Here is a 21,727-nt window from a genome sequence, read left to right as displayed (position 1 = left end):
TTCATCAATTCGTTGTTTCAAAATGTCAATATTGTCGGGTGCCTTAGCATAAACTTTAGATACCAAGAATTCCCACAGAAAAAAATCTAATGGTATGAAGTCCGGTGACTGAGCTGACCATTCTATCGTACCTCGTCGTCCAATCCATCTACCACGATATTCCTCATCTAGGTAACGTCTTACTGCACCATAATGGTGTGCAGGAGCACCATCTTGTTGAAACGTTATTTCCAAGTTGCCGAATTCATCCAAATTATGCAGAATTTCAAGTATTACCGCTTCAATTGCATTTTGTAACATCTCCAGATACACTTCATCGGTTAAGTTAGTATTGAGAAGAACAGGATCAACTATGTGGTTTCTCAAAATACGTGCGCAAACATTTATTTTTTGACGTGACAACGTCTTAAATTAGGTTGTGGCTCGGAGTCATTTAAGAAAAAGTGTAACGCTCGCTCACGTCTGTTACAGTGAGTCGCCGAACGAGAGAGAGGCCCGCCGGACCGGCGAATGCCTTGCGTCTCTCTCCCACTCAAACATGATCGGTCCGCTGCGCGCGGCACTAGAGAATTAGGCGCGTTGAATCGCTAAAGTTGAAAATAAAAATCGTTGAAAGTATCGTCAGCTGTGTCTGTAGTGAAAATGTGGAGTGCTTAGATTCGTCATTTACAACAACTACAACAATAAAGGTAAATAATTGTACACTAATATTTCATTATCGTAAACTATGATTGATTGAATAATTGTTAGATTGACACAAAAGTTGAGAAACTGAGTTTATAGGTTATGTCATACTATTGACAAATGTTGATAGTGTTAAGTAAATTATTAGTTTAAATCACTCTGCAATCAATCGTAATTCAGTCGATTGAGAAGAAACAGCGCGTATTGCTAGTCAAACATTTAAAATAACAAATTATAACTTCTAACCTCTCAAAACAGGGCGACTAAACAAACGAACTAAACCGACCAATCACCACGCGCGGAGTTAGAATTTAACTGTGTTTAGCAAGAATTTCAAATTCCAATTTTAGTAAATGTTTTAATTTTCAACTTTACCATTTACATTTACAAATTTTAATTAATTTCAAATTTATTTAGCAAAAATTTGAACCTTCGATCTGAATAAGTGTTTTGATTTTCAAATTGATTCTTTAAAATTAAAAATATTAAAATATATATAATCAGAAGTGAACGTCACATAAGATTATCTGTACTTATTATTATTTAATATGTAGGCAAATACATGTGACCATACTTGGTAGACACAATTGGAAATAGTAATTTTTTATAACTGAAAAAAATAAATATATAAAATACTGGTAGCAAACAATAACTTCAATGATCGATATCTCCGCAACTAATTGATATATCGAAAAAATTTTCAAATAAATTTTGTAGAAAATAATAAGATCAATAATATAATATAAAATAAATAATATATAAAATAATATATAAAAATATAATATATAAAATATAAATAATATATAAAATACCTAATAAATCGGTAATGCAATTCTTATTTTCATTCAATTCCTTGTTCCTATTGTGCAATTTAATAATATTCATATTAATAAATATTCTACCGAGAAAAAGACGTTGTCACGTAAAATCTTCGCCCGTAAAACCGACTTTACAGGCAACCGATTTTTTTTTTGGAAATTGAGTATGTGTTTTACAAAAAACGTGAGGATTTGTGTCACTTCAATACTTCACATTGTGTGTGTTAACATTCCCATTAAGAAAAAAAGGACTTTCGTCACTAAAACAAATTGTTTTTATGTAATCGGGCTGTTGGTTAATTTTATTGGACATATTCTTACAGAATTCTAGTCTTCGGTCGGGGTCATCATCTGAAAGTTGGTGCACAATTTTTAATTTGTATGAATGCAATCTGTTTTGACTCAACACTCGGTGTACTGTCTTTTGACTGATTACATACAGAGATGCAACGTGGACTGCAGAAGAAGTAGGGTTTACAACCATTTCTGAAATTATTTCAATTTTTTTGTCATCACTAATTGTTGGTCGACCAGATCGTTTGACATCTTGAATACAGCCTGTTTGTTATCAAATAAGCTACCCAGGTAGGGTGATTGAGGTACCTCTTATTAAAAATACATTCCGCTGCGTGGAAATTATTTCCACATTCACCAATTACTAATACAGCTGCTACTTTGTCGACTACAGTACGTACCATTCTGCCTGTGTAAAAATTTAAACGTCTCGTTAACCAATAATTTAACTAAATATAAAATAAGAACAACTAACTAAAAACAACTTGACTAAACTTAAATTGACTAAACTAAGCAGAAACAGAAACTAAATATTGAGCTATAAACGCTTTTTCAAACTTAAAACAACTAGAGAATTGAAAAACGTCTACTTTTTGACAAGTACAAGATGTCACCTCGGGGAACAAATACGGGTCTATACACCTTCTGTTATCTCCGGGTGCTCTCTAGAGGGTTTCGAATATCGCAGTCGAGAGCTTCTCTACCCAAGTCCATTTACTGGGTATGGACTTGTAAATATTTATCTTCTGATGGCTTGTCTTGAAAAAGACAAGATATTTCTTACATGACAAAGGTACACCAAGTCGAAATAAAGCACCAGGTCGTGGTCTTCTGAAGGCTTGTCTTGAAAAAGACAAGATATTTCTTACATGACAAAAATATAGGTCGAAATAAAACATCAGATTGTAGTTGAATAATATCTCAGCCACAAAGTATAATTGGAACAGCAGGAAGCAGCGCCCCAAGAGCACTAAGCTCTCGGAGGGCCCGTGAGGGACTAACCTGGTTGACCTGAAAATCGCCAATATTTATATGTGCCGTTCGAGCGATAAATAGGGATTTCCAGGTCAAGAGCCAATGGGAAAATTCGAGGCGGGGCGATGCGCATCGAAATGCGCACTAGTCCACAGACTATGGCATTCGATGACAAAGAAGCCTACGTCTGTGTATTACCTCCCTCTTATTTTCACTATTATAAGTATAACCTTTCAAAAGATACGAGGGGGAGAACGGACTTTTGACTAGCACTGTAGGTACAATATTAAACTAACTTATTGTTTTATATAGCAATTTACTTATCTTAATAAAAACTTTATTTTACTCCGTATAATCACCGTATTACAATACACATATATTTTAAAATATCTCCAGCTCTTATAAAGTTCGCTTAAAGCAGGCTCTTTTCGATTTTTATTGCTCAAATCAAATATGTATATTTCAATCTACATTTTCTCGTAAAATCGAACATAAACCGCTCAGAGGCACTTAAATACAACACAAGTCTAACTTCGCGTTCTATCTCCGTTATATTTTTCCCAAAAACACGAAATTATTTTTTATAAGGCTTGCAAACGGGGCTTAATAAAGCAAAAATATATTTACCAGTCACGGCAGGAACAATGCAAAATGCTAAACAATCGATTGAAATTTGATTAATATTTTACGTTGTAGGATTTCAAATCACCATTGGTTAGGTTAAAACAACGCCAAACATTTTATTGGTTACAAAATAAATGTGTACCACAGACGTTGTCCCACCAATAAGGCCACTACACGTCCAAATACTTCTAGTAAAATAGTTGGATCACAATAATTTCTTCTTGAGACAAAACACATATTACATGTAAAGGAATGTACAGAAAGACAAATATCATGATTAAATTGAGTCAGTCAAGAATAACAACAGCAATAAACAGGACTAAACCTAAAAGATTGTTGTGGATAAAAAATGGCTCTTGGTCTAGAGTAGGGGTTACATTGAACGCTATACACGACATATGTTTGTTATCTTTATTTAAATAAGTAGCTGTACCCTGCGACCAACTAAAATAAATTTGAAGAAAAGTTTGTTGACTAACCAAACTAAAATATGTGCATGTGGCAATCCTCTTTTTTGCTATTCAATGGAAACATTCAGCAGCGTCTCTCTCTCAAAATCGTGATGCTTGATAATAAATTTTAAGACTTTTTTTAAATACGCATGCGGTGATGTCATGATGGTCCGAAGATGATTGTCCAGCTAACAGAAGCTTTTTAATTTGATCCCATGTTAGATTGCATATAATGAACACATCTGGACGACCATATGCGCGAACGTATGTCATCGCATCTTGTGCGTATTTATGCATGTACCGTGGACTCTCCGTGAATGTAGACGGTAGTATGGCCATTCTTCCCAATTAGTTATTCGTTTCCTCGTCTGTTTGTGAATTTTTCATTTCGATAAAATGTTATATTCATGCAATGATTTCTATGTTGCATTTATATCAATCTTCTCCTCGCCAAAACAGAATCGATACTGCAATCCGTCATATGAGCGTTGAGTTTCGGAGATTTGCTGAACGTCACCACTTCTGCAGTGAAGAATTATGTCGCGCAATTCTAATTCTTCGCCAACTATCATGATCGCCACTTCATCGATTGTTGATGCATTAAACTGTCTTTTCTTTTGACTGCTCGAATAACAACTGCGTAGTCATTGGCTGGCATTCGTTGAATGGCGATTTTAAGTAACGGAACTAATTCATTGTGTTGATCAAAAAGGGCTTGTAACGCAGCTACGATTTCTCTTCTAGTACCCACATTGTAATGACAACGTAATTCAATCTTTTCGTCAAAACTGGTGATCTGCTATTAGCAATGGTAGAAGCGATCGGGTGCGTTGATAAATTGGCCCTTGGACTTTAAATGTTGGCATGTAATTTTCGCGTACGATGTTCGTTGCACCTAATGATGCCATTTGGAAACATGAATTGTATTTGCGGATCTTCTGCGATGCCATTTGGAAACATGAATTGTATTTGCGGTTCTTTGTGTAATCAATATAATTAGTTATAATTGTGTAATCAATATAATCTTTTATTTGCCCATTAAGGTTCATGTTGCTCATTTTCTAGACACTTTTTTTTTGTAGCTTTGTTTTATTTCGTATATCTCTGTATATTATTTTAGACTGATTTTAGAAACATTTTTATGGATTCTTTCAAATAAATCAATACCCTTAACACACGCGTTTATATACTTTAGGGATACAAACCATAAATATTCATTTATTAGTCTCTATCGAATTGTTATCCTATATTGTATCTCTATATGCCCTCATATACCCCTCGATATTTTTTAATTGATTTACGCAATTGTAACGGCGCATGCCAGGGCAATTTGTTAATTTACGTATCAATATAAATGTTAGTGTACGAACAGTAGACCAGCTTTAAAAATAAACTTTAAAAAGTTTGTTAAAATTTGTTCATTTAAAAACCTTTACAAGGGGATTGTGAGATACGTATATATTGCCCACAATTACAAATTATTAAGAAAATTAATAACAAACTAACCTGGTTTACAGGTTGAACCGGATAGATTGAGTACATCGGGCTCTCGACTTCTTACCTAAAATCTTCATCGGGGCTCTCGAAGTGTCAATCCCCGATCCCCTCTATTATGTACTTCACTTGTACACTATTCACTATTCACTGTGCGACTACTGCTCTATTTATACTATCCTGGTGACTTGGTTTACGTAAATAAAAACAACTTCATATACACAAAACTAGTAAATAATATTGGGAAAAATAATATAATAAACAAAAAAAGGGATATAGGTAAATTAAAGTCAGTGAAGAAATGAATCAAATGAATAATATAGTAAATTTACTAAAAGTACATAAATTTACTGAGTTTTATTACAGTCAAATATCAATATACATTACCCAGTTTTTGCATAGCATACGTACCTCAGTGGCTACTGTCTTACCAAGCCGATAGCGTCGGGTTCGAATAAGACCTAAGATTTTTAAATTTCTAGTTTAACTGAGTCACCACCCTGCTTTGGAATGCACATTGGTGGCCAATAAGTCATGTAAGAGATGCTTGAGCGATTTCAAAAGACTAGACTTGAACCAGAAGCTAATACGAACTTTTTTACCAAGTTTTTGTAATCTTGTTGTGAAAAAGTTGTAGCATGTATAATTTCCTTAAAACCAGACTTACGCAAATATGCAAATTGCATATTTAGCATATAATGCATAAAAATGCAAAAATGTCAAATTTAGCATATTTTTATAAAAGTGAGCATATAATTTGAAAATTTGGTGTTAACTATATATTTTTATATTCAAACTTACAGATAGCACGAAAATGCCAATATTTAATTTTGTTTTCTAATCACAAGTATTCAAATTCTTGGTATAGTAACTAATAAAAGACAGCGGCTTATTGTTTTCTCACGTTTTGTCCTGGAATTAAGGGTTTGTGTTTGCCAGTTTATGTCTCTAGGTAGAAATTTTTATTTTAACGGTCAGTTTCACTTGGTTTCACTTTTGTTGTAAAATTGGAGGCGTAAACAACGTGTATTTTTAATTGCGAATAATTATTGTGCTTTGAAATGCCGAAAATAAGCAATGTTTCAAGTTGGATAAAACCTTACAAAGAGCTCTATGGACATAGATAAAGTTTATTGCTCATGTTGTGGCAAAACCGTAAGTAAATACGTATTGTTTTTTATTTTATTTTAAAAAATTACACGATGGTACAAACAAAGATTTTAAAATTGGAGATTATGTTTAAGAAAATTACCGACACAATGCTAGTTCGCAATAAATCGATGTATTTTTTTTTCTTTTTTCAAGCATTTTTTAAACTCCTTGCAATAAAAATAGGATACCTATTTAAAATTCAAATCATTCAATATTCTACTGAAAGGTCGCTAACATTTTTTTTCTAACAATAGCATAGTTTGCTTTAATTTTGCTAAAAACAAAAACATATATCATATATTGGACTTAATCAATTAAGTGCTTTTAATTTATGCAGTATTTTTTCTTTAAATGTAAACAGAAAAGACCAAGAGCCTCTTGTAAATATTTGGGGGCTCTTCCTTCTTGCATAGACATTTCATGACATTTTCAAGATTACTACACCGATTTTTATTGGATATAATTTAAATATTTTAATTGTTATGCAGTTATGCAAACACGGTTCATTTTTATTTTATTTCTACAGTCTTAGATTTAAACAGGTACAGCTATAGAATATATATATATATATATATATATATATATATATATATATATATATATATATATATATATATAAAGTAGTCCAAAGTTTTTTGACTAGTTTGGAAAAAACATATGTAAATACTTTTTTCTTTTTGGGTGTGGTAGTCAATAAAAAATAGAGCTTTGCTAAGGCGTACTATTTATTCTGAATCCAAGCTTTCGGTGGTTTTTGCCACCTTTATCAAGGTCTACAAAGAAAATTACTATGTTGTAACAATTTGAATGGTGCAGAAAAGGCTATAAAAAATTATAAAAAACTTACCCGAATATAAGATCCGTGGCATAAACAACAACGTTAAATAACATGATAATACTGAAGTTGCAACTAAACTTAAAAATGTTACTGTTAAAAAGACACTTTAAAAATTAATAAACACGTTAAAAATTAAAAACAAAATGAGGGACGACATGTTGAAACAGTCGTCGTTGCAAGCTTGATTTCAGTCACATTTCACGAGCAGAAAGAGAAAGTGGGTGGACAATTATTGTTTAAATAGTTTGAAGAAAATACAAAAAACAACTTTGAAACTAACGTCTCACAAAATACTGTTTATGAATTTTGAGTACTACCAACTGTATTACCAACTTCAAATTAAGCGGGAAATTAAAAATGTTATTTATAACACAAGAAAATAGTATTTAGTAAATAGGTTTAGAAAAAATAATAACTCAAACAAAACAAAACTGAATTAGTAACTGAAGTTTGATCAAAAATATTCAATTAATAATGACATTTTAAAAAAGAGAAAAGAAAAAAAGAAAACTCTGAGATGCAAAATAGGTCAGTCAAAAGGCAATATAAAATTGTAAATTTTGCTAAGATTCTGGATCTCAGATCTTTTATTCAGATTGTTATTATCACTCTTGCTGATATGTACCATCTCTAAGAAAGTTTTCTTAAATTTATTTTTCTCTCTGGCTAATATTTTTACATTGTTGAAATCTATCTTATGGTCTAGATCGATAGTATGCTCTGCCAAAGCACAAGTAGGTTTGTTTAATCTTCAATTACTCTTATGAGAAATGATACGGCTAGACAGATTCCTTCCAGTTTCACCAATGTACGTGGATGGACATTCAGTACATTGAATGCAATAAACAACATCTGTAGTCTCTAGAGTAGTTAGGGGTTGTTTTATTTTGCTATACAGCTGACGTATGGTTTTGATGTTCTTGTTAGCTATTTTGATATTCTTAAAGTCTTTAAAAATCTTAGCGAGTTCAACGGTTAGTTTCGGAATATATGGAAGGGCATATATTCCGAAACACGGAACTTTTGACACGTTCTTTCATCGCTAGGACTAAATTAGTTTTCATCCTAGGAGGATGGTAAGAGTGGTAGCTTATGAATCTATTGCTACATATGGGTTTTCTATACCATTGTGTTTTTAAAACATTATCCTCACATCTATGCAATCTCATGTCAAGGAAAGGCAAAGATCCCTCCCTAAGGTCCAAATGCACTAATATAATTACTAACTTTCTCAACAAAGATGAAAAAGACCATTTCTTAAATAAATATTATATCAAATGCAAAACTTTTTTGAAACATCACCCTGAGATCAAGATTGTCCAGAGCGACAAAGGCAATGTCACTGTAGCAATGTACACTAGAGACTATATACAAAAATGTGAAGACTTACTCACCGACACTAAATATTATAAAAAGTTGAATAATAATCCCGTGTGTACTTTGCAACAAAAGGCTAATAAACTAGTTTCTGATTTGGTAAAGGAGAATCAAATAGATCAATCAGTTGGTAAAACTTACAATGCAATTGCTCCTAGATTTTATGCTCTCCCAAAAATTCATAAACCTACTCTGTCTATGAGACCAATAGTGTCCTCAATATGTACACGTAATGGCCCCATAGCAAGTTTTTTAACTAATATTCTTACAGAAACGTACAGTAATAACAATGAGTTTTGCATTCAGGACTCTTTCAGTTTCAGTTCTTTTATTAATAACTTTAAATTACCTACCGACTATAAGCTCGTTAGTTTTGATGTAGTGTATCTGTTCACTAATTTACCATTACACACAATTTTGGTTAGCGTTGAGATGCACTGGGATGACATATCAATGCACACAACCCTTAACTTAGCTAATATCAAAAAACTCATTTTTTTTGTTTTTGACTCTAATGTTTTTATGTTTAATGACTGTTACTACAAACAAGTCTTTAGTACTTCAATGGGTTCCACTATTTCACCAATACTGTGCAATTATGTCCTAGATGACTTGATTGAAGACTGTTTGCAACAAATCAATTTTGAAATACCGTTCATAAAGAGATATGTGGATGACTTAATCTTGGCACTACCTGCAGACTCCATACACTCTACGTTAAATGTGTTTAACCAACGAAACCCACACTTGCAATTCACGTGCGAGGAGGAGCGGAAGGGATCTTTGCCTTTCCTTGACATGAGATTGCATAGATGTGAGGTTAATGTTGTGAAAACACAATGGTATAGAAAACCCATATGTAGCAATAGATTCATAAGCTACCACTCTTACCATCCTCCTAGGATGAAAACTAATTTAGTCCTAGCGATTGAAAGAACGTGTCAAAAGATTATCTCATCCGGATTATCTCCAACATGATCTCAACCTCTTACGTAATATTTTTGTTGAAAATTCATATCCTCTAAGACTGATTAATAAATTAATTTTTAATGTTTCCTTTGTTAATAGAAACAACATACTTACTATGTCACAATCAGTGCCCTCAGCACAAAATAATTCTGCTCCAACAAGTGTGTATTTTTATGCTCTTTCATATATTCCGAAACTAACCGTTAAACTCGCTAAGATTTTTAAAGACTTTAAGAATATCAAAATAGCTAACAAGAACATTAAAACTATACGTCAGCTGTATAGCAAAATAAAACAACCCCTAACCACTCTAGAGACTACAGATGTTGTTTATTGCATTCAATGTACTGAATGTCCATCCACGTACATTGGTGAAATTGGAAGGAATCTGTCTAGCCGTATCATTTCTCATAAGAGTGATTGTAGATTAAACAAACCTACTTGTGCTTTGGCAGAGCATACTATCGATCTAGACCATAAGATAGATTTCAACAATGTAAAAGTATTAGCCAGAGAGAAAAATAAATTTAAGAGAACTTTCTTAGAGATGGTACATATCAGCAACAGTGATAATAACAATCTGAATAAAAGATCTGAGATCCAGAATCTTAGCAAAATTTACAATTTTATATTGACTGTTGACTGACCTATTTTGCATCTCAGAGTTTTCTTTTTTTCTTTTCTCTTTTTTAAAATTTCATTATTAATTGAATATTTTTGATCAAACTTCAGTTACTAATTCAGTTTTGTTTTGTTTGAGTTATTATTTTTTCTAAACCTATTTACTAAATACTATTTTCTTTCGATTGCTTATGTCATGAATAACATTTTGAACTTCCCGCTTATTTTTAAGTTGGTAATACAGTTGGTAGTACTCAAAATTCAAAAACAGTATTTTGTGAGACGTTAGTTTCAAAGTTGTTTTTTGTATTTTCTTCAAACTATTTAAACAATAATTGTCTACCCACTTTCTCTTTCTGCTCGTGAAATGTGACTGAAATCAAGCTTGCAACGACGACTGTTTCAACATGTCGTCTCTCATTTTGTTTTTAATTTTTAACGTGTTTATTAATTTTTAAAGTGTCTTTTTAACAGTAACATTTTTAAGTTTAGTTGCAACTTCAGTATTATCATGTTATTTAACGTTGTTGTTTATGCCACGAATCTTACATTCGGGTAAGTTTTTTATAGTTTTTTATAGCCTTTTTTGCACCATTTAAATTGTTACAACATAGTAATTTTCTTTGTAGACCTTGATAAAGGTGGCAAAAAACCACCGAAAGCTTGGATTCAGAATAAATAGTACGCCTTAGCAAAGCTCTATTTTTTATTGACTACCACACCCAAAAAGAAAAAAAATTTACATATATATATAATATATATATAATATATATATATATATATATATATATATATATATATATATTTATATATATATATATATATATATTTATATATATATATATTTATATATATATATATATATATATATATATATATATATATATATATATATATATATATATATATATATATACTTTTTTAGATTTCATCTGAAAAAAAAATTTCAAATAGATCAGCATGTCAGAACCGCGACACATTTAGCTAAAAAAAGGGCTTTCAGTTAAGTTCCAAAAAACAAACCAAACAAGAAACTTTTAACGAAGACTTGAGTCGTGCATTAGTACCTTCTAATATACCTCTTTCAAAATTATCTAATGAAAACTTTAGGTCCTTTTTAAAAAAATTATGCAAACAAAACATTCCCAGTGAACAAACTCTAAAGAGAAATATTGTCAATTTGTTATACTCCTCAGTTATCCACAACATAAAAGCCGAAATAGACAATAATTACTTTTACATATATGTGGACGAGACCACTGACTCGTCAGGAAGATACATTGTGCACTTATTAATTGGTGAACTTAGCGATGGAACCTTTCCAAAATCGTATTTAACTTTCTGTAAGCAAGTGGAAAAAACCAATGCTCTAACAATAGCACGCTTTCTACAAGCAGCATAAGTTAACTTTTTTTCTTCCTGTTGCTGTGCCTAATGATAAATTATTGCTTATATTATCTGACGCCGCACACCATATGGTGAAAGCGCACTTGTTTAGTGCATGGAATAAACAGAGTTGCGGAGGAAGTAAGAAAAAAATTTCCACTAGTTAACAGTTTAATAGCGAGCATCAAACAGGTATTCCTGAAATCATCTCTAAGAATAAAAGGTTACAGAGATATGCTTCCTGCTGTTCCACTACCACCGCAACTCATTTTAGCACGTTGGGGAACATGGAAGCAGCTAATTTCTATGCTGATCATATTATTGATTAAAAAAAAATTAACCTGTTAACGGATAATAGTTGCCAATCTTTATTGGAAGCTAAGCAAGCCTTCTAAAATAACATCCTCCTACAGCAACTGTCATTCATAAAATCAAATTATAGTTTTGTCCAGAAAACTATAACTCAATAAGAATCCTCCAAATTATCATTGTTAGAGAGTACAGTTTTAATAAAATAATTTGAGTCATTGTGTCAAAACGTTAGAGGTACTATTGGAAAGGAAATTTTTTAAAAATTTAAAGTAACCATGGCAAAAATTAGTGGTTACCAGGTTCTTTCTGAAGTGGTTCAAGTACTAGCTAGGACATTTTCCGAACTAGATAATTCAGAACCATCTATTATAGTAAATTTGAAAAATGCCCCAGTTACATCAGTTGATGTCGAAAGAAATTTTTCTATTTACAAATATCTGTATTCAGATAGAAGCCATAAGTTTCATTAGAAAATTTTGAACATCATTTGAAATAAAAAAATATTGTAAATATTTTTTATTATATGCATGTTTTTTTGAAAAATATGTATATTTTGCATAAAATTCTGCATATTTCTGCATAAAATGCTGCATATTTATGCGCATATTTCATACTTTTTTATTTGCATATTTGCCTAAGTCTATAGATAAGAAACCTTACATACCTAATATTAAATAGTATTTAAATGAAGCAGAGGGATTTTTTATTAAAATAAAAAAAGAGAGAGATCCTAAAACCATGAACATCAGGCAGTGGCGAAGGAAAGTATCTGATAGGGCAGAATGGAAGACCATTGAAGCAGGCCAAGACTCACAAATGGTATTAGCGCCATAGAAGAAGAAGATTTAAATAAAACAAGAATCTATTGCGAAGACATGATTGTTAATTAAATACTCACTTTTCTCATATTACGCCGCAAACTTTAGTTTTGCCCCCGTATTTACGAAAAGAATTCTCAAAAAATAATTGTTTTAAGGCTCAACGATCGCACCGCTAAAATCTATTCCAAGCATCACTGATCACAATCAATGCTCGAAGTCATAAATAAAAGCAGATTATCGGAGAAAAAAAGCATGATAATAATTCACGCCTAGCCATCCACCCCATTTGAGATGACCAGGCTATACGCCGGCGAAACAACACCCTCTTATTTTCCGATACTTTTTTCAGGCGTGGTAAATTGAAACATGGGAGCAACCACGGCTGGTACATCTTTTTTCTTATAGAATACAAGTCAAACTAAATAGTTTGATAAAAAAGATACTAGACTACTAGTTAATCTATACTGTTAAAAAGAATGATATCTATACCTTAAGCTTGAATGGACTTATATAGTGGATGCTCGTAAATAAAAAATAGTAAAAAATTCTTGCATCTAAAAGACGAAATGGAAAGAAGGAAAGGTGAAAGGACAAGATGAAGGGTACAAATTATTGTATGCCAAGAAAAGTAACACTAGGAATGAATTACCTATAATTGCTGAAAAGTTAATGAAAGGGGGAAGATAGTAGATAGAGTAGATAGATAAATAATATCAGTGACATTTGTATGTGATAAAAAAAGTGTTAAATATTTTGTACCTATGTCTGTAAGTATGCTTTCGAATTTCAACTGACTGAGAATAAAGGAACATATTTTTAACATTAATTAGAGGAAAACCACAAAAGAGGCTTAAATATTTAGAAAAAAAAAAGAAATAATTGTCGAAATTACAGACGAAGAAATTACCACGCAAAGAAAAGGAAAACGAGACGGAAAAATAAGTCCACAATCAGATTAGCAACATGGAACATTATTTCTTTCAACAAAAAAGACTAAGAGATAATAGAAGAGCTGATATATAAAAACATAGATATTTGTGCAATCCAAGAAACCAAGAAGAAAGGTGAAGTCCAAAGAGACTATAACCAATATTTTCTAGCATTTACAGGATCCAACTTGTAAATACAATATATTTTGGAGGCGGCTATCGGCGTATTCCCGTTCTCCTCCGCCAATCCTCCCGGTCCAAGGCATACTTCTCCTCCAAACCTCTTGATTCCATCTCTCCTCTAATTCCTTCATTCCATGAGAGTCTAGGTCTACCTCTTTTTCTTCTTCCAGGGGGCTTCTATCTGTGAAGTTTTTGGGGCCAACGTTCGTCAGGCACTCTCAATAGGTGTTCAAACTATTTTAAACCTCTTCTTTCTATTCTGTAGCATTCATGTTACTTCTTATAGATTCGTTGGTCTTCCTTTCCTGCATTGATGTTCTAGCACTTCTTCTCAAATAATCCATTTCAACTTCCAACAATCTTCTATTTAGGTCTGAATTAATTGTCCATACTTCAGAGCCATAACTAAAAACTGATTCAACCATGGTTTGCCATATTCATTTTTTGTCCCTTTTGGAAATGTTGCGATCCCACCATAAGGAGTTCAGACATCCTACAATTTTAGGATAGGTATACTTGTATATGTGTAGGTATACTTGTCCATAAACAATTTAAAGACAACATTAAGATAAATAAATTCTTTAGTTCCCTCAAAAAGTCTTCCCTAAGGAAAGATAAAACTTGAAACAAGTGTAGGAGACTCGAATTGAATTGAAACCCAACCGTCCATATTTGTTTTATTTACCGTTCTTAATGTCTTAACTAGCGGACCAACTCGACATCGAGTTTTTTAAATGAAATTTTTATTTTGCGAGAAAAATTAAGAGATCGATACAAACAATATAAGCAAGAATATACATAACATTCATCAATAATAATGCAAGTAAAAAGTGTATTAAATATCACGAAATATTTTGTCGAAAACAATGTTTTTTGTTACAATGTTATCATTTAGCAGTTAATTTTGCATGCTGATCACGAATCCGGTGTCAGACTTGCTCTATCTTGACATTTTATGCGCGTTTCGGGTCACTTCCGGTGTCAAATCGCAACTGGAATTTGTGTCAAATCGCAACCGGAAGTACATATTTAGATTCGTCTCGACGAGACCTTTCGATCCATATATACATTGTGGGGTCTAAAACTTAAAGTAAATTTTAACTTCCGGTCATCTCAAAACCGGAAGTGAATTTTTGTACCAAAAGTATATCTTGACAATCTCATACGTAATACTAATAATATTCCGGAAAAATATTTTAATTATCTAATATGGTTTTTGAGTAAAGTGGTGGACAAGAAAAGGGCTTAGCGTTTTAGTATATAAGATTGTTGATGTAGATTATAGAAAATGTTTATAGATCTTAGATATTTAACGATATTTTCATAGAAACACTTTTGACCTAGAGCTTCTGCTGCAAAGTTTGAGATATGGAAACGAAGTCTTTCTTGATCATATTTACCACAATTTATTAAAATGTGTGACGACTGTTAATCGAACGAGACACTAATCACATATGGGTGGATTATTCTTTGTCAAAAGGTAAGTGTGCGTTAACTTGGTATGTCCTAGACGTAAACGCATATTCATAATTTGTTCGCGCCGGTTAAGCAACGATGAAATCTACTTTTGAAAGATTATTTTTGATTTTATGCAGCTTAGAATTAGTTTAAGACCACTCATTTCGCCACAAGCACAACACTTTATTTTTAAAATAAGCTTTTAAATCTCTGGAAAGACAGGCTACAAATAATTACTTAAAATTGCCTGTCGTGCGGTCCTGTTAGCCTCTTCGTTTTCCGTTATTCCGAAGTGTGAGGGTAGCCACAAAAACTCTTCTTCCATGTTGATAAACGTGGAAAAGCTGATATATTAGTAACTTTTTAAAAGCGTAAAAATGTATTTTAATGAGTTTAGATAGCTAAGGAATCCTTTTATGATCATGGCTTTTGTGGAGGTTAACTGGTTAAAAAGTTACGCACGATATATAATGTAAACCTCAGCTGAATATGTGCTACATACTACGGGTAGATGGTAAAGAAGATTGTTTTCAGAGGAAACGATTGATGCCCCCACTCCGTCATCGGACATGGAAGCACCTGCAGTGGGACTCTGTGCCATGTAGTATTCTACATATAGAGAAGATTCTACAACGTCGGCACTCCGTACATCCGCATTGTCGCATGAATGCTATTATTTTGGTCGTTTCGTTTCTATCTCCAGAGACCTATCGAATTCTATATAGCGCAAGCGTATTATATTCCAAAAGCAAGTTGACAGTAAATTTATTTATTTTTATTTTGGAGATTAAGGTTATGTGTACATTCTAACTGTTTTTGGTTTGTACGTAAGAGTTTATTTTATTTTGCTGAGATCGTGGAAATAGTGTAGGCATGTTACCTATTAATATAATAAACATACTAGCAGGGGAAAATGAGGAGCGGTTAGAACAAATTCGTATCGAAGCGTTAACAAGGCGCCAAATGCGAGATGAAAGCAATCCTTTCGCTATAGAAGATATTCGATTTAAAGAACTCTTTAGGTTGAATAAGGAGATGGCACAATATGTTTTTAATCAAATTGCACCCAATATGGTACACACAAATAATTCAGTAGCCATTCCTCCTCTGCTGAAATTCTTTGGATCCTTAAGGTTTTATGCCACTGGAGCATATCAAAGAGTTATTGGCCGTGGATTTGACATATCCATGTCTCAACAAAGCATGTCCAGAGCAGTGGAAGAAGTTACATCTGCTATTATCAATACATTGGCAAATGAATGGATATGTTTCCCAACAACATTACAATCAAAAAATGAAATTAAACTAGGATTTATGGAAGCATTTCATTTCCCTGGAGTGATTGGAGCTGTAGATTGCACGCATGTGGAAATACTACGACCAGTAGTTGAGGAACACAATTATGTCAATAGAAAAGGATACCACTCTAAAAACATTCAGTTGGTAGGTTTTTAATGGTTTTATTATATATATACCAAGTTACTTTCCTTTCACTTTTTATTATGTAAATTTATTACTTGTTTCAGGTGTGTGACCATAGATTGAAAATTTTAAACATAAATTGCAGATATGCAGGTGCTACCCACGATTCTTTTATCTGGAGAAACTCAAGAGTGAGAGCAGAATTGGAAATTAATTACCAAAGGGGTATGTTAGATGTTTTACAACAAACTGTATGATAGAAAATACTTTAAATTATATATTTTGTTTGTTAGGTGAAAGAAACAGCTGGTTACTGGGTGATTCTGGATATCCACAAGAGCCATGGTTAATGACTCCTGTTGAAAATGCATTGCCAGATACTCCAGAGTATAGATATACTCAAGCACATATAAAAGCACGTAATTGTATTGAGAGATGTATTGGAGTGCTTAAAGGAAGATTTCTATGTCTTTCAAAAATATTGAGGTATTCTCCAGAAAAAGTTGGCAATATTGCCAATGCATGTGCTATTTTACACAACATATGCATAAATGGTGGATTAGATTTTGATTTGCCATTACGTGATGAAAACCCTAATCCTATTCCTAACAACTACTTGCTAAGAGCAGTTGGACATAACGCTAGACAAAACCTTATCAACACATATTTTAGATAGGATTATCACATAGGATAGGAAGAAATCAATCTAGTTAATAACAACACATTTTATTTATAACATTATAACAAGTACAAAAATGAATAAAGGATAGATCCACTAACAACTATTATTTATTACTTGACCCACTATTTTTTAAAATCTCGGCCATTATTTTCAATGATGTGGCAATGCTCTCCAGTGATCTTGCCATGTTATCAGTATTATTGCTAACATTTTGCAAAAGCTCTACTGACTGTCTATTAAGATCCAATAGTTCATTTGATAATGGAACTGTCATTGGCCTGCGTCGAAATGTTTTTTTATTACTAGTTCCCGTATTATTCTGGTAGTCTAATTTTCTTTTACTTTTATTACCTCCTCCATCTCTTTCCGAATTGGCACGAGAAGTGCTGGGTTGGTTCGTTGGAGTTTCATCGATTTGGTTCTATAAAAAAAAGTATATTTAAATCTAAATCACAAATGAGAATGATCACTGTTTATTGGTACAAGTAGAATAAAAATGAATAGTATAATTTTACAAATATGAAAATACTCGAATTCTTGTACAGAAAAAAGAAATAAATTGGATTTATAAATGATGTTGAAAGAGTTTAGCAGCAAGTACACTTTATTAAATTAAAGTTTTAAAACGATTCTACACATCATATACCTATATCCTAACCAAATCTCAAATGAAAATTTATGAAACCAGACCAACCAAGAAAATGCCATAAAGCAAATAAGGCGAAGAAAATAGACCCCCAGATGATATTGCTTCTATAACACTGTAAAAGTTTATACAGCAGCATTTAGCAACAGTTAAATGCAAAATATTATTACACTAAATACTCAACCTGTCTAAATCTTCTTGAATTAAAGTTATATCAACATTTGGATCTATGGATTTAAATAATTTCAAATCATCTGCAAATATCAGGAAATCACAATTTCTAAAACATTCTGATATATCTTTCACAAACATTGGTCACAAATAGTTCTGGTAACTTATGAAGAAAACAAATATATAGAGTTTTGTTACTTGTTTAAATTATTAATACTTCAATAGAAACCAGAAACAAAAAGCCCAATTCACATAAATACTCTTACAATGACATAATAACAATAAAGAATCCAATGTCTGTAATACAATAGATTTATTAGTTATAGGATATATGCAACTCATATAAATACTCTAACAATGACATAATAACAATAAATAAGCCAATGTCTGTAATATAATAGATTTATTAGTTATATGATATATGAAACCCACCAGCTAGGATGGGGCAGGCAATAACAAGTGTTTTGTAATAAGAACTGGTTTAATTGAAATTAGGGAATTTGAATCAGTGTAAAAATGCAGCAATATTTTTAATATATTATATATTTTAGAGTGGAATGATACTAAATACAGTTTGATTTGTGTAAACTGTTATATTATGATGAATTAGCATACACCAATTTTTTATATATAATACTGAACATCTGAAAATTTGTTTAATGAAAATGACTAAGGATTCCAATAAAAATGATTCAAATGTGAAATGTTTATTTCTCATCAAAAAATAAACATGCACAAAAATTACTATTTTTCAAATTCTAACATTCCAAAAATAAATGTACCTACCTCAATATGGTAATCATGTTCCACCATTATACTATTATTTGTCATTTCAACATCAACATGTTGGACTTCAACCTACCAAATTAAATTATTATTAGATTTTTACATATTTTCCACAATATGGTTAGTATATTACTATAAATTATAAAATTTATCTACCTCTCCAAAACCTAATTCGGATACAGACTCATTACCAATGACAGCAGTGACCCCCATAATACCTAAAAGTCTATTCTCCAATGTGGATAAAAGAGGTTGCTGAGGTGAACCACCACCAGTCTTTTGTTGTGCCCTTCTTAAGGAAGCAGCTTTCGCTTTCGTTTTGCACTTCCAATCTGTTAGTGTCTAAAAAGGTTAAACATTAGTTTTATAATACTATGTTTCCACACAATTATTTTGTTCATGATTAATTAATTAAAATATTTACCTTTCTCCATCCCTCTATGCTTTTTTCGCCATATCCTAAACTGTTTAATTTTGTGGTAACAGTTTGCCACACAGCTATTCCTTTAGCTCGTCCCTCACTTCCATTAAATTTATTTGTTATTAATTCTGGATATTCTTCGCAAAATGAAAGCAACATTTCCCAATGTTTCATTCGGACCCTCATTTTTATCCAAAAATATAACGAAGACGAAGCTCTTTAAAAATGACTTCAAATACCAAAAAACAAACAGCAGCATCCAAATGACCCGCGTAATAAACCGAAACCGAAAAAGTCAACCCAAACAATTAAAAACCCCAAAAATAGTACTTTCTTTCTCTAAAATGTGTTACAAACAAAGATAATAGACAATAAATGCGATATTTGAGTAAAACCAACAGGTTAATGTTTTTACATTCAATAATAGAGAGATCGGAAAATACCGAAGCGAAACGACATACGCACGGAGTGACAATACACGTTACTATCGCCGTTGTAAATAGAAAACGCCAATAGAATTCTACGATAGAATTCTATGTGGCACGGAGTCCCGGTGCTGGTTAGTTTTTTTTTGATGGTGGGGACACTTTTCTAAAAGGGGTTTGAACTTAAGCAGAATCAGGGAATTTTTTGTACTAGATTTATCAAAATATGCCAGAAATATGTAACCTATTGATAAATGGATCAGCCAAGACCCAGGGTATTTAATATACGAGGAGCAAACATCTGGAAAATTAGTGTTTAGATTTTGAAGTACGGTTTTAATTCCAATTGAATTTCTAAGTTTCTAATTTAATTTGAGCTTTATTAACTTGAATTTACAGCTGACTTTAATCACTATCGACTTCATTTATACTCGAAGGTTTTTCATTTATACTCATATTAGTATTTATTGGTGAATTATTTTACTAATAATTGTCACCTGAATTTGCTATTAGGTAAAGTCTTTTCAAGAGCTTTAAAGATTCCATATAATTCTGCAGCAAATACTACAAGTGGCTGGGAGTCGGTGTACAGCTAAGGTTGTGTTTTCGGTACAAACAGAACAGCCAGTATTTTCTCCATTTTTTAAGGTATCTGTGTAAAGCATTTGGTTGTATTGTTTGGTATTAATTGCTTCGTAAAATAATTGGATGTACTGATGGAAGGTGATTATTGTCAGGTCTATACCTGCTAATAAAGGTTTTACTAATTGTGAAAGAGGGTATACAGATCTGTATCTATTTTTAGAAACTTGGTGGATAGTATTAATTGGGTTGATTACTGGATTTTTTGGATTAGCAGAAACTTCAGTAAAATCAGAAGAGGGTAGCAGTTGATGTCGTATGATTCGAAAGATTCAATGCACATGCTTTTGTCGGGGCTAGATCGAAATGGCTAGACATATATGTAAATAGGTCGTTTGCGTTATATTCTCGATAAGACTTTTTCTTTAGCTGTTAAGTGATAACCATCACTCTAATCTAATGAAATAGGGTAACGGGTAGAGTGATTGGCCACTTAAGGAATTGCCAATTGAATTAAAATTGTAAATTGGTATCTTTGAAGGTGAAATATTTTGTAAGGGTTTTTTAATAGTAATGAAACATCAGATTTCATAAAAACTCAGGTTATTTTAATCAGAAATAATAATGTATATTAAAAATAAACACAAATTTGAAAACTTACAGAACTACACAGTTATTGGCCATACAAATATAGTTATTGGCATATAAAATTACAGTCATTGGCCATTCATAAAATTCCTAATTTTCTTTTTTTGTTCGTGCAGGTAAGACACACAAAACTATTTAAGTTTTCAATTTCTTGTTGTTTCTTTGCACAAGTACCAATATGGTAGCCTCTAACACAAAATAGACATTTTATTCCAACTTTTGATTTAGATATATTATAGGAACAAGAATAACACAATCCTGTATACAAAAGGTTATTTACAGGTGGGTTGGTGTCGTCTGATTGTTTCACGGTTATATCTGAGAGAATTTGTATTTTTTCATGTTCTGGATATCCCTCAGTTTCAAAAAATAACTTTCTTTTAGCTGACTCACCAGCACGTTTTTCTTGGCTGGTTTCCAAATTTGTACATTGGCTTTGGGATATAGTCTTCAAATTTGATGAATTCATATTGTTGCAGGCATTAATAAATATGTTATCAATTGTGGGCAGATTAACGTTTTCCTCTACAGAATCAGTAAATTGGTTTCGTGACAAT

At 32.1% G+C, this 21,727-nt stretch overlaps 2 protein-coding genes across 4 annotated transcripts in view; one reads left to right on the top strand and one right to left on the bottom strand.

Moving 5' to 3' along the window:
* LOC140441595 (diuretic hormone receptor-like) overlaps positions 1-21,727 on the top strand; it is an 890,067-nt gene that overhangs the window by 294,994 nt on the left and 573,346 nt on the right. The window lies entirely within an intron of this gene.
* LOC140442397 (uncharacterized) lies at positions 17,595-19,737 on the bottom strand. The gene is made up of 4 exons (XM_072533471.1): positions 19,519-19,737; positions 19,251-19,436; positions 19,095-19,166; positions 17,595-17,912 (listed from the first exon to the last, which is right to left on the bottom strand). Exons 1-4 carry the CDS (start codon positions 19,699-19,701, stop codon positions 17,595-17,597), a joined length of 759 nt encoding a protein of 252 aa, XP_072389572.1. The 5' UTR covers positions 19,702-19,737.

The sequence above is a fragment of the Diabrotica undecimpunctata genome, chromosome 5 (assembly GCF_040954645.1).
Source record: "Diabrotica undecimpunctata isolate CICGRU chromosome 5, icDiaUnde3, whole genome shotgun sequence".
Classification (NCBI taxonomy): Eukaryota; Metazoa; Arthropoda; class Insecta; order Coleoptera; family Chrysomelidae; genus Diabrotica; species Diabrotica undecimpunctata.
This window is presented reverse-complemented; position numbering and strand designations above follow the sequence as displayed.

Bases quoted from the DNA above. Each gene is read 5' to 3' on its own strand.
- LOC140442397 (XM_072533471.1), bottom strand. From the start codon at position 19,701: ATGAGGGTCCGAATGAAACATTGGGAAATGTTGCTTTCATTTTGCGAA. The intron at 19,437-19,518 runs GTAAATATTTTA...TAACCTTTTTAG, and splicing joins GCATAGAGGGATGGAGAAAG to ACACTAACAGATTGGAAGTG. The intron at 19,167-19,250 runs GTAGATAAATTT...TTAATTTGGTAG, and splicing joins CCGAATTAGGTTTTGGAGAG to GTTGAAGTCCAACATGTTGA.